Raw genomic sequence first — 14,578 nt, forward strand, 5'->3', positions numbered from 1 at the left:
AAAATGCAAAGGCCTTATGAAAAGCAGCATACTGTTACAGGAATAACCTTTTTCTCAGCAATTGTTTATTTTTTCCCTTTATATCCATTAGCCTTTGAGACTACATTTATAGAACCTGCAAACAGAGAGCAACATTCTGCTTAGTCGAGGAGCTACAAGGAGATAAAAAATAAACAGGTTGGGATGGCATGTAAATAACTTGCAAAGCACTAACCCTCAGGGGCCAAGCACCCAGAGAATCTGTTTATTTTATTCAAAACTATACATTTCATTTGGATTGGCTTAAAGGTTAAAAAGGAGCTTCTCACTGTAATATATTTTTAAATTAGCTCTTTATTTTTATTTATTTTTTTAATGTTCATTTTAGAGAGAGAGAGAGAGAGGGGAAAGTGAGCAGGGGAGGGGCAAAGAGAGAGGGGGCAGAGAATCTGAAATGGGCTTCAAGGTGTCAGCACAGAGCCCAGTGTAGGGCTCAAACCCTTGAACCATGAGATCATGACCTGGGCCAAAGTCAGACACTTAACCGACTGAGCCACTCAAGTGCCCATTTAAATTAGTTCTTTAACAAACACAGAGGCTTTTGTACACACATCTGTGCAAATAAACAGTATTAAAAATTGTTAATGTATTTAAGAAGCTAAAAAAAAGCTTATTAAAATTACACGATATATAGAAAATAAAATGTCACCCATGATTTTTTTAAGTTCATATTCTCCAATAAGTGTGGTATTACTTACAAAAACTTACATTTGGACCATTGCCTGTATTATGTTATCTAAGAAGGCCAGTATTTCAAGGTTAACCAGATAAGAAACGTTTCCACCGTGCCCACAAATTTGCCTTGCTCATTATGAAAACTATTCCTCCAACTCGATTTGAAGAGGAAGAACAACTCTTCCAACATTGCTGCGATAGCCTTGGTGTACAGGAAAAAATTAAAAAAAAAATTTTTTTAATGTTTATTTATTTTTGAGGGAGAGAGAGAGAGAGGCAGAGTGCAAGTGGGGGAGGGGCAAAGAGAGAGGAAAACACAGAGTATGATATGTGCTCCAGGCTCTGATCTGTCAGCACAGAGTCCAAAGCAGGGCTCAAACCCACGAACGGCAAAGATCATGACCTGAACCGAGTTGGATGCTTAACTGACTGAGCTACCCCAGGCGCCTCCAGGAAAAAATTCTAAAAGGCCTCTCTACTGAAAGAAGAAAAATCGTCCTTAATTCTTAGTCTCCTCTCTAAAATGAATACGATGGACTGAAGAGAAACATTTTATCTCAACACAGACCAGAGCAACTAAACAGGAAAATCAAATAGGAATCAACAGTTCTACTCTTAACTGATAACTAGAAATCTAGAAAACAACCAAGAGGAAATCAGGCTGGCCCTGAAAACCCTGGAAAATGTGAGGGGTAGGGAGCATCAGGGACTCTGCCTTGGAGATGAGGAGTGCCCACACACATTCGAGGCCTGCCTGCTCAGCGCCAGAAATGCCAGAAGGCCAAACCTCATCACTGTGGAGTGAGACAGCAGAGCAACTCTCAGGAGTCTATCCAAGCTGCGTAAGCAAGCTATTCAAAGAAACAGACATAACCCATTGGCTGCTCTCAAATGTAAATAGCCCACCAGGTGTTAGAGTCTTGAGAGGAAGCAGGTGGGAGAGGAAACAGGGGGCAGAACTATCAGGAACCTGAAGAAGAGTCATGCTGGAGATGCCCAGGAGGAGTCAGGGGCCAGGAGGTATGCTTCCAGCAAAGCAGGTCCTGGACAGCAGGGGCCAGAGGGTGGGAGGAAAAATGCAGCTGGCCTAGGCGCCCAGGCTTTGAGCAGGAGCCAGCACCCACATGCAGTCACTACACACTGCATAGTCACAGAGAGCTGACCTGGGAGAGGAACAAGAGCAAGCTGCAAGCAGCAAGGCTTACTCTGAAGCTTGGGATGAAAGAAACCTTCTTCTACAGGAGGATAATATGCTCACTGATGGGTTAATTGGCTAATTAATTGACTAATTAATCAATTAATCACTTAGGGAGGAAAGTAAATGGAAATAAACCTTAATTGTCATCCCAGGTAATATCTCATTTCCCTTTTTAGGGTGTAGCAGATCTAGGCGCTTGCACTTCTAATTTCAATTGAATAGTTTTTATTTATTTTTTTAAATTTTTATTTTTTACCGTTTTATTTTTTTTTTTAATTTTTTTTTTCAACGTTTTTATTTATTTTTTTTGGGACAGAGAGAGACAGAGCATGAACGGGGGAGGGGCAGAGAGAGAGGGAGACACAGAATCGGAAACAGGCTCCAGGCTCCGAGCCATCAGCCCAGAGCCTGACACGGGGCTCGAACTCACGGACCGCGAGATCGTGACCTGGCTGAAGTCGGACGCTTAACCGACTGCGCCACCCAGGCGCCCCCCGTTTTATTTATTTTTGAGACAGAGAGAGACAGAGCATGAACGGGGGAGGGGCAGAGAGAGAGGGAGACACAGAATTGGAAGCAGGCTCCAGGCTCTAAGCCATCAGCCCAGAGCCTGACGCGGGGCTCGAACTCCCGGACCGCGAGATCGTGACCTGAGCTGAAGTCGGACGCTTAACCGACTGAGCCACCCAGGCGCCCCATCAATTGAATAGTTTTTAAAAATAAGCTTATACCAGAGCTCCTCCACTCAGGTCACGGTCCTGTGCTTCATGGGTTCGAGCCGTGTCAGGCTCTGTGTTGACAGCTCAGAGCCTGGAGCCTGCTTCAGATTCTGTGACTCCCTCTCTCTCTGCCTCCCCCCTCCGCCCCACCCCGCTTGCACTCTGTCTGTCTCCCAAAAAGAAATAAACATTAAAAAAAATTTTTTAAAGAATTATTAAAAAAAAAAAAAAAAAAGCTAATACCAAGCTGGTGCAGCCACTGTGGGAAACAGTACGAGGTTCCTCAAAAACTCAAAAATAGAATTACCATATGATCTGGTAATTCCACTACTGGGTATTTACCCCAAATATATGAAAACACTAATTCAAAGGGATACATGCACCCCTATGTTTATAGCAGCATTATTTACGATAGCCAAGATATGCAAGCAACCCAAGTGTCCACTGACTGATGAATGGATAAAGAAAACATAGTGTGTGTGTATATATATATATATATATATATATATACACACACACACACACACACACACACACATACATACATACAATGGAACATTAGTCAACTATAAAAAACAATGAAATCTTGTCATTGGCAACAATATGCATGGATCTAGAGGATATAATACTAAGTGAAATAAGTCAGAGAAAGACAAATACCACATGATTTCACTCATATGTGGAATGGAAGAAACAAAAACAGAGAAAAAGAGACAAACAAGAAAACAGACTTAATTATAGAGAACAAACTGGTATTTACCAGAGGGGAGGTAGGTGGGGGGATGGGAGGAATAGGTGATAGGGATTACGGAGTGCACTTGTCATGATGAACATCGAGTGATGTATAGAATTGTTGAACACTACATTGCACACCTGAAACTAAGATAATACTGTACATTAAGCACACTGGAATTAAAAAAGTAAATGAATTTGTAAAAATTAAGAGAAGAATGCTTACTAAAAAGAATAAATATTTGGGGTGCCTGGGTGGCTCAATCGGTTAAGCATCCGACTTCAGCTCAGGTCATGATCTCACAGTTCGTGAGTTCGAGCCCTGCATTGGGCTCTGTGCTGGCAGCTCAGAGCCTGGAGCCTGCTTCGGATTCTGTGTGTCCCTCTATCTCTGCCCCTCCCCCACTCACACTCTGTCTCCCTCGGTCTCTCAAAAACGAGTAAGAAAAGAATAAGTATTAAAATAAAATAAACTGCTACCAAAATTAATAAAAACAAATTACACGAAGCATCACGTACTCACTTACCTTTTGTAGCAGTTCTTAGAATTGTTATGTCTGTGTATAGAGAAGAACAAGAAGGTAAAAATTCCTTCTTTAGCACCATGGCTTCAATCCGAAGTGAATAGCTGAAAAATAAAAAGTAAACCTGTAGAATCTTATGTCATTAATTTTAAAACCTTACTCTGAAAAGAAGAGTGATGGATTATCCTTACTTTGGCACCTGAATCAAGTAGTGCAGAAAGGAATCTGCCAGCGACAGCTTGGACACATCTCCACTAAATGTTTTTAATTTCTTTATCTAAAAGACAAATGGAAAAGAAGGCAGACAAAAAAATAACTTATGATTAAAAGGTAACATTGTTTTAAATTTCATCTTAAAATTCCTTTAAGAAAATGAGACTTCAGTGCTCAATTCAAATCAAAAATGTAGGCCCAAGAAAAGACAGAAAAGGAAATCACCACATCTACTATGTTGTTTTTTGAAAGAAGATAAACCAAACAAATCAGAAAGAGAAGAGTTGTGTCACGTTTGTGGGTATAAACAATCCCAATCAAACCACAGAACCGGAGCCACAGGAATCCTCAGGGAGGTTACTAAAGGGTCAGATCTAAGGATGAAAATTTTCTGTAAAGTTATAATCTGGAAGGGAGATCACTGGGAGAAGACAGAAAAGACTGGGTTACCATTATAACATGGTCCTCTAAGTTCTTAATGAAAAAAATCTTAATATTTTGGGTATTCTGGATATAAAATATTCTGACTGGGTAAGTGCTAACCGACCTTGCTGTGGCCCAAGTCCCCCTCCACAAGAATAACTTTATAGGAAGGGGATACTGTGTGCTGAGGCCACTACACGCTGGCCCTCCAGAAGGAAGGTAAAAAGGAAAATGGCTTAAGTAGCTGAGTTCAAGGTCAAGACATCCCCCTATGAAAAAAATCAAGTAATAAAACAATATATACAGTCAGATCCCATTTCTATAAATTTTTTAAAAAGCGTCCACTATGCCCCCCTACCTTCCATGTACACACCTTATACACAGGCAAAAGACTAAAAAGGGCCACTTACACGGGTGATAGGATTAAGGCGACTATTGTTTTCTTCTGCTGCTCATTTTTATTTTCTCACGTCTACAATGAACATGCATTACTCTTGTAAAACATTAAACTCAACTAAAAGTTATTCCTTCAACCATAGCAAAGAAAAACAAAAGAGTTCTGACATGGGAACATAGCCAAACAGCTAGCAGGTGGGGATGGAAGCAAAGAGAGAGTTCTCAAACTGCATCAGAGCAAGTCAATGCCTTCCTCCCATAGAAAACGGGATCCACCCAGTGGAAAAACTCTTTTACGTCCCCTGTAGTAGTAGTCTAGCATCTTCCAACAAAAATACTTTACGGTAAGTAGAACCTTGGGGCTACTTTTAAGTAGACGGCCTATCTCTGCAGCTAACTGTTGCCAATAAGCACTTACCATCTTTCAGGACTCTTTATAAAGCTTACTACTCTCTTCCATCCCCTGGGTTATAGGGGGGGGGGGTCCCATAAAAATAACATGATGTCTCTGTCTCTTGGAAAATAGGAAACGACAGTTCCAAAACACAGGGGAGGGAAAATCTGCAAAGATCCACAAGCTGAAGTAGCTACATCAACTACCTAAAAATTCAAAACGTAATAGTGCAGACTCACTGGTGGTTAAGACTGCGGTTTTTTTGGTTTTTGGTTTTTTTTCCCCAATGGGCAGAAAATAGCCATTTATCAAACTGCATTATTTCCCCTACCTTTAGGGCCCCAAAGTGAATTTACCATTTTTAGCCATACTCAGTTTAAGGGCAGATGGAATTTCTGGTTTAGCTAAACCCAAACCAGTGCCTGGATGAACTGAGAAAGCCACAGGATGAATCCTGATCCCTTGTGAACTAGAGTTTGGTGGTTCACTATATATGGGCAGGGGCAGATTGAGGTTGTACCTTTTGTAAGACCATCTACGCAGCATGTGCAAAGCTTCTGAAAACAGCACAATTTTCTGTCTAAAACATAGGAATAGGTCATGCTAAATCAACTTGGTAGATATTTCTATTAAACATGTGCTCAACTCTAACTGAACAATGATTAATCTCCTTCACTTGTATAAAGAGCTAAAAAAATGTTTATGGATTTCAAGAGAATGGTGATGGAAAGATAGTCCTGAATTTAAGTGCCATGTATACAGTTCTTAGTTCCATTTCAAAATGAGCCTTATGTTCATTAAGAGGGATTATCGTACCTTCGCAGTGGTAGGGAGGTAAAAGAGAGGTGAACAAACCCTATAATTATTGTGCATTCTCGTCATCATCAAACAGCATTTATCAAACATTGTTAGGCATAATTTTGTTGGCTGAGCCAAGTGACTCTCATTATGACCTGGCTGTGCCCGGTTTCCGTCCTAATAGCAAACAGCATGCTCCTTAAGACTCACACATTCCAAAGGGCAGACCTCCTTCATCCCATCTAATTCCACTCACATGGCCTTGAAATAGCAAGATTTCCCACCAACAAACTCACCCAACGGAAGACCTTGGGGCTTCCCCCCTGTCATTCCCCTCCCAGGGGCAGAGTCAGCAAAGAAGTTAGGGATGAAGTGATGAAAATGTCAAAGGACACAACCAACCTGATGCCAGAGAGAACAGAAAATCTCTACCACCTTCCCGCCCTTTATCCTTGACAGTGATGCAGGGATGGGGCACCAGCCCCGACACAGGGAAGGGCTTGCAGGCTGGGTCAGGGCTCCCTTCCACCGTCCTCCCTGCTCCTACACAAGCCTCTTCCCTGTCCCCTCTCTGGGCACAGGAATACTTTTCAGGACAAAGAACCCACTCCCACTGCTTTTATTTCTGGGTCTACCCTCTTCCTCTGCAAGTTTCAACTATGAGTTTAAGGCGAGATGAACAAACAACGTCAGATAAAAGATTTGTGGTGAAGGGCAGAGAGATCCTGAAAACAAATTAACCTTCTGCTGGCTTGTCAGCTGAGAATGCGGGACAGAAAAGGGCTGTTTCCGCTCGTATTTTCAACATGCTGATAAGATTACGGTATCATTCAAGTGACACTCACGCTGGTCCTCTGTGAAAGTAGGGGCGATGAAAAGGCTGGGAAGCCAGTGCGGTGCAAGGCGGGGTCTTGAGAACCTTTGCCCTTCCTTCCTCAAAGGGAGGCAGTGGAGCGCAGCAGAAGGAACTGTTGTGGGCTCAAATAACGCGCAAATCCACCTTCCTCAACGGCTCATCAACTATGTGCCACTAGATGGGCTCTGGCTAACTTGTGTGAGCCTCAGTTTCCCCTCTGTAAAATGAGGAGTATCTTACAATGTTGCCAGGAGAATTAAATGAAAGAGACACACTAAATAATCCCAGCTATGGTTTAGTGACTTTCTATGTGCGAGGCACTGGGCTACGTACGCACTTGAGCACATTATCTCGCTCGACTGGATTTTGCCCTGCCCAGTGCCTGGAACATGGGGACACTCAATAAATGTTTAGTCCCTTCTTGTGCAAAAAACGAGCACAGAACGTTACACCACAGACTTAGCAACATGCAGTTACGCAGACACTTGTGCATTTATTAACATATTTCTGCCACATTCCTAAACCTCTCTCACTTGGCACTGACTCCCTCTTGGCCTCATCCCCATCCTCCACCCTCCACCAAGACTCTGGGGTCAGCCCTGGTCCGGGTGGTGCCAGAGGCCATGCAGCACTCACAACAAGGCCTTGCAGGGGGCACTGGTCATGAGGTGGCTTCGGCTTTCCCCAAGACTTCCCTGGCCAGGCCAGTGCAGAGCCCCAGAGTGGGTTAGGGAGGGGCGCCAAGATGCCCCGGGGGACTGTCAGGGTGTTCCTGCTGAAGGAAGCTCCCAGTTGAGTGTGGAGGGTGTGGTGAACTGAAGCCAAGAGTCAGTAATGTAAACAAGAAAGAGTGTGAGCAAGCTTGTCGGATATTCAGACTGAGGATGACCCTGCAGAGGAGGGAGAAGCAGCTGCAGCCTGGCTCAGTGGCTGGGACGCCTGTCGGGATCCCAGGGCGGTGTTTCATCCCAGCAGGACACTGTCTCCGGGGTCAGCTAATTGTCTGGGGGTGAGTGAAAGCCTCAGGACTCAGGGCAGCGCCTGGGTGGGTTTTAGTCATCTTGCCCTTAACATCCCCCCCACCACACATTTGAATTATATCCCACACACAACTCAAAAAGCAGGGTTCTTTTAAACACGAGAGGTTTGACAGCTAAGCTGCTTCTCTGAAAAATCCCAGAGTCTTCCACAGCCTTTGCATTCTCTAATCACCTCTGAATTTAAAATTAGAAATGAAGACATTAAGAAAACTGTACTTAATCTGCCAACTCTTCATGGCACAAAGCTGGCAGTCTCCCCCATGCCTAACCTCCATTTAGTTAGAAACTCAGAGCTTTTTAGAGCATACTCACATGTACTATCAAATCTGATCCTCACTTAAATAAACGATGAGGTCAGTTAGGAGTGGGAACCAGAACAGCCCTAAGGAGGAGGCATGAAAAAAGCCCAAGCAGGAGTAAGATTTTGAGACCAATGCAATCCTTTTAAAATTCAAATTAATTAAATCCTATCCATCCTCATTAAAGGTTTTTGGGACTCTCATTCTTTACATTAAAAAAAAAGAAAAAGAAAAAGAAAAAGACTAAGGACTGTTTAGCATATAAGATCCAGGGTAAATTATGATTTAATGTACCTTCCCTTCAGGACTTTAAGACCCTCCACTAACATTAATAAATGCTGTTAATTAATCTTAGCTTAGGGGCGCCTGGGTGGCTCAGTCGGTTAAGTGTCCGACTTCGGCTCAGGTCATGATCTCACAGTTTGTGGGTTCGAGCCCCGCATGGGGCTCTGTGCTACCAGCTCAGAGCCTGGAGCCTGCTTCGGATTCTATGTCTCCCTCTCTCTCTGCCCCCTCCCCTGCTCATTCCCTCTCTTTCTCTCTCTCTCTCAAAAATAAATAATAAAGATTTAAAAAAATTTTTAAAAAAATTAATCTTAGCTTAGATAAATTACACTTAATTTGCAAACAGAAAACCTGACATAGAAAGAGAGGTTCAGGTTACCAAATACACCTAGAATATCCAGCTACCTCGTAAGACCCTCAAGTTGGCATTGTGAGTTTATCACTGATCGATATAAAAGAAAAAGCACAGATATATACTTCTCTTGTTATCAATGGCACTAAAGTCGAATTCCATAAATTATGTCTGGGAAGAAGAGAGGGATGCGGGAGGAGGAAGCAGTGGTATGTGTAGAAAGGATAACTTACACTTTTCACTTTAAGATTCTGTATTATTCAAATGTTTACAAGCACATGTATTCATGTAATTTCTTACTGAAGTTTTTCAGGGTCCCCTTCTTCAAAAATAATCGGCAACATGACAATGTTATAAACTGTTTTTTTCTATCAAGCTCCTAACCATTCAACAGTTCAGTTAATTCAGTCTAAAAAAAAGATCAATAACTTTATATTGTAGTACTATATTGCTATCACAGCAATTTTCACCTTTTAGTCAATTAGACATTTATTAACAGTTTACCTACCTCTCCAAAATTTTAGAGCATATCCATCCCAAAGAGGTTTCGTTTTACTTTTTTGTTTAAAAAGTGTTATGTATTTATAAAATAACCTGGGTACAGCCTAGGCAAAAACCATCACTGGAAGATGGAAAAGGAAACCAAAGTTCATATTCAGGTCCCACGTGCCGAGTACCACATCCAGCGCATAGCTAGGCTTTCAGCATCCTGACAATCCAGCGAGGCAAGCACCATCTTCCTCTCTGCATAGGTGTGGAAACTGAGTTCACTGCAGTTAGGAAACTTGCAAGGGTACAGCTTCAGTTTAAACCTAGATTCCCTAACTCTACAACTTACACTCCCTCTCTTAGGTGACTTTTTACTTTTAGGTGAGAAAACTCTGGCTCCGAGTAGCAGAGTCCCCTTCCCATGTGAGTTTTGACACTCTGAAAAATGTTAAGGTTTTATCATCACTCCTAACATCTAAAATTCATGTGCCAAATTCCTTACCTCCTCTGACTCTGGCAAAAGCTTAAGAAATTCTCGCAGCGTCTCTGATCCATAATGTTCACTCTTTCCTTGATGAATATCTTCTACGATGGACTGAGGAGACCTTGAAAAGACAATTAATCAGATTCCATTTCACATTTGCTGAAGTGCCAAAGAAACACAAGCCAGTGGAAATTAAAACAAATCACCTCCACCCTGCTGCCATCCTGCCTTCTTCCCAGTCTGAGGGACATGCTGTGTCAGTGATCACAAGGGCCCCACTGCCAGGGAAAACAGGCATATTGACACGCTCTTCATCCAGAAGCCCATCCTTGGGCATCCCAGAAAGGCAGCAACCTCTCGGGGTCTTCTCTGGGTGAAGAAAAGCAATCCTCTTTGGTCACATGGAAACCTGGCGAGCCTTTCCTTTCCACTTTAGAACACTGGCATTTAACCACTGTTGACTCACCAGTCCAACTTCCACTCGAGGGGCAACACTACAGATGAATTTATAAATTCCCTGACATGACAGGCTTGAACAGACACCCCCAGGCAACTCTCCCTGTACTTCAAGCCACTAGGTTCTGTTTTCATGCAGGAAAACAGCAGAGAATGACAGACACTTGGGTAGTCATCACACCATGTATCTAACAAGGATATACAAGTATGAGGAATGACTTTTGCTTTTATTAGAAGCTGAATTTCAGCTCAGCCACACCCAGACTGATGCTGACAGTGTGGATGAGACTAAAGTTGCAAATATGTGCAAAAACCTTACTTCTTAAATTGCTTAAGAAATATCCCAATGTTCATGCTCCGTTTTGCATCCAAGATAGTAATCTGGAAAAAAATAGACACACGTAAGACTAGTAAAGAACAAATAAAAAGAGTTGGAGGAAAGGAGAGAATTAAAACCTATCAAAATACGACACTAATTTATAAGAGAATAACTTCCAATATGTAAATCTGGTGATTAATCGATATACCTAATGCAGTTTTGCAAACATTAAAATATTATCATCTCTCCAAATTTTCTGCAATGATATATTTCCTTGACTATAATAACTATACATACCTATTTTATTTTTAATTTTTTTAACGTTTATTTATTTTTGATAGAACACAAGATGGGGAGAAGAGAGAGAGGGAGACACAGAATCTGGAGCAGGCTCCAGGCTCTGAGCTGTCAGCACAGAGCCTGACATGGGGCTCCAACCCAAAGACCATGAGATCATGACCTGAGCTGAAGTCGGTGGCCCAACCAACTGAGCCACCCCAGGCGCCCCGTACATATCTATTTTAATCTTATATAACTTTTTTTAAAGTTTTAAAATGTTTACTTATTTTTGAGAGAGAGAGAGAGAGACAGAGATGGGGAGAGAGAAAGAGAGATACAGAATATGAAGCAGGCTCCAGGCTCCAAGCTGTCAGCCCAGAGCCCAACACGGGGCTCGAACCCACAAGCAGTGATATCATGGTCTGAGCTGAATTCAGATGCTCAATCGACTAAACCACCCAGGTGCCCCTCTTACATGACTTTTAATGAATAATGTATATTAAAATTTGTTTAATTTAGCAATTTCCTCTTAGAATAACTAACAGCCTGCATTTAAAAGCCCAAATTTGACAAGAGCACACTGTATACACTGTATGTTAGCTAACTTGACAATAAATTCTATTTAAAAAAAAAGAAAGAGAAAAAAAAAAATAAAAGCCCAAATTTGAAAAGCAGGTGTCTTAGCATAGAAGATCATATGAAATTTAAACTAAGAAAGTAAAAAATAACTGAAGATATTGCAGAGTCCCAACCCTGATTTAGGGATATAGAAGGACCAATACTGTTATTTTCAGAAATGTAATAAAATTAATTTTTTTTCAAAAAGAAAAATTTCTTTTCATTGAAAAAGAATATATATGTCCAATAGCCCTTTCAGGAGGAGGTAAGAAAGTCTTCTAAATTTTACTTACTCAAAATTTATCAAGGAAAATTCTTGTGCTGTCTTTCACCAAGTCTAAGATGCATGTTAACATCTCTGAAATCAGGAGGTATCTTACAATGTATGGCATCTTTGAGTTAATGAAATGCGGTGCTATTCTAATGTACTGTCAAAACCCAGATTTTGGCTGCAATAGGTTTTAGCTGTCCAAAATCAATAATTGGGCAGGGTTTTATCAGACTAGAAATTAGACAGAACCTTTTTTGGACAGTGGGGTGGATGTTGTTATTATAAACAGAAGTTTTTCTTTCTCTGGCAGCAAATATACAAGAGGCGTGGAGGCAAGATAGCCTTAAAACTGCTGCAATTTTTTTCATCTGGTTTTTGGTAAAGGGAGACTAGCTAAAACAGGAATGTTGTTATAATTCTCTTCCTTTCCAAATGTATGTGATTCATTGTGAACAAAAGAGAATCAGGTTTCAGATTAAATTCCTGGTCTCTGGGCCTGCTTCTAAGTTTATAAGCAGCAGCAAGAACTGTTAACCCAATTTAATGGCACTTCCTGGCTATAAGGTTAAATTTTTACAAGAGTATGGCTGCCTCCTTTTGAAGACTAATCTTAAACAATCACATTATTTACTATGCTAGGGGTTTACTTTATGTTCACGCAATCACCTGCCAGCCATAAAATAAACTCCCAAGCAATCAGGACAGGCTCCTTATGGGACTCCTACCCAAGGACTACAGTTCAAGTTCAGTGTGAAGGTAGGGGAGAAGAGGGGGGAAGAGAGGGAGAGAATAAAACCTGTCAAACTTAACACCCTTTAATGAGGAAAGCCCACACCAGACAGAGGAATCTAAATTCAGTAAGACAGAAAACTATGTCTTATTATAATTCATAAATTAAAAAGCCACAAGAACACATATACTGATACAGTGACAGACATTTCCAAAGAACTTCCTCAGCACACTTCTTGCCCCCAACTCCAATCTCCACCCTTAACCCTCTGATGCTCTGTGCCCTTGACGGATTCACAGCTACCGCTGCAGGAAGTGACAGAGAAATTACTCTTATTGTTCCTATCTGACAAATAAGGAAACCGAGCCTCAGAGATGTCATTTTTTATACTTTCCCCAAAGCAACACGAGAACTTCAGTTCTAGCTAGCCTGGGTCTCTCTGGTTCCTTTTCTCTCTAGTTCCTGTGAGTTTTAACACTGCTGAGGATACAGGAATATTAGAGAAGTGGCAATGTTCCCCCACAGCCTCGGGCGGGTATCCACATTGGGATGTTCCTCCAGGAATGGGGGCAGATCTATAGAAAGCCATCCACAGGGCCTGGCCAGGTTCCCCGGAGACTCCAGAGCTGTCTGTGTGGGATGATGGAGAGAAATCGTGTTCTCACAGCTGACACAGCCTCCAGGAGCTGCTGTCATACTTGACACAGAGCAGCCACAGCCTGGGGCAGCGACTGTCTCCACCGCTTGAAGCAAACCTTCTGAAACTGGTCGCTAATTTAAGACAATTCAGCAACAGTCCTAAGAAAAACCTGGGCTGGCCATCACAGAGCACCTTCCAGGGAACACGACAGGAAAATGAGACAACTGGCTGCCTTCCAGGGACAGTCCCATTCTCTCCTGGCATCCTCAGATTTGCCTAGTGCACAATCTGGCTCTCTCTCACAGGTTATCATATCCGATCCTTCTAAAGGAGTGTTATAAAAGTGTCTGTTAAAGTGCTTTAAAGTGCTTTAAAGCAGGTTATCATTTCACCTGTAAATTAGCTTATCTTACTTCCCAAAGGCTTGCCGCCTCAGAGCTGGGCAATTCAGGAACCCCATGCGTGTGGGACTGGGTGGTGTTTTGGAAGCATCCAGAGTAGTGGACTTGCTGGCTGCACAGGCTGAGACAGCCTCAGGAACAAGGATTCCCTCCCTGCCTACCAGTTCCAGTTGAAGGTAATCTACTTTTCTGAACACTGCAGGACACGGAGGCAGGACCCGGACAGAAGTCAGGGCCTGTCTCAGCAGATGCAGCCAGCGTACTGTGGAGCTCAGGGGCTTTCCCATGAAAGGTGCACTCAAAAGTTAAGCCAGCCCTGGTGAACAAGGGGCTCACCTCGTGCCACCCCGAGGACTTCCCACCAGGATGTGAAGTGGCCCTGCTAGGGGAACAGGCTCCCCACAGACTGCCAGGGTGGCCCGGGGGGGGGGGGGGGGGGCTCCGCCACCCTGAGGCACTGAGACTGCATGCAGCACTCAGTAAAGGGTGTGATTGGCTGTACCGCTCCTCTCGTGCAAACCTCCAGATAAGTGCTCCTACCTCCTCCCACAATTCTTTTTTTGTTTATTTGGGGGGGGGGGGGGAGAGAGAGAGAGAGAGAGAGAGAGATCCCATGCACAGGGGAGAGGCAAAGACAGAGGGAGACAAAGAGAATCCCAAGCAGGCTCAGCGCTGTCCCCGCAGAGCCCAACATGGGGCTCGAACTCACGAACCATGAGATCATGACCTGAGGCCAAATCAAGTGTCAGGATGCTTAATCAAGGCGCCCCCCACCCCTCTACAATTCTTGTACTTTTATCTACTACCAACTACTACAAAATCTGCCTCCCCTGTTCTTTAAAGAGAAGAAATAGCTTTTCGTTTTTAGTTGTGGTAAAATACACGTAACATTCACCATCTTAACCATTTTTTTTTTCAAGTAATCTCTACACCCAACATGGGACTCAA

General features: G+C 42.7%; 1 protein-coding gene across 4 annotated transcripts in view; it reads right to left on the reverse strand.

Moving 5' to 3' along the window:
- The window catches only part of FHDC1 (FH2 domain containing 1), a 43,050-nt gene that overhangs the window by 15,583 nt on the left and 12,889 nt on the right, over positions 1 to 14,578 (reverse strand). For all 4 annotated transcript variants that reach the window (XM_086704088.1, XM_086704090.1, XM_086704087.1 and 1 more), the window contains exons 3-6: positions 10,692 to 10,753; positions 9,935 to 10,037; positions 4,079 to 4,164; positions 3,891 to 3,991 (exon numbers count right to left, since the gene is read on the reverse strand). In XM_086704088.1, coding sequence (XP_086560214.1) covers positions 3,891 to 3,991; positions 4,079 to 4,164; positions 9,935 to 10,037; positions 10,692 to 10,753 — 352 coding nt within the window. The remainder of the gene's footprint in view (positions 1 to 3,890; positions 3,992 to 4,078; positions 4,165 to 9,934; positions 10,038 to 10,691; positions 10,754 to 14,578) is intronic.

Source organism: Puma concolor, chromosome B1 (assembly GCF_028749965.1).
Source record: "Puma concolor isolate L17-30 chromosome B1, mPumCon1.1.hap2, whole genome shotgun sequence".
In the NCBI taxonomy this organism is placed as follows: Eukaryota; Metazoa; Chordata; class Mammalia; order Carnivora; family Felidae; genus Puma; species Puma concolor.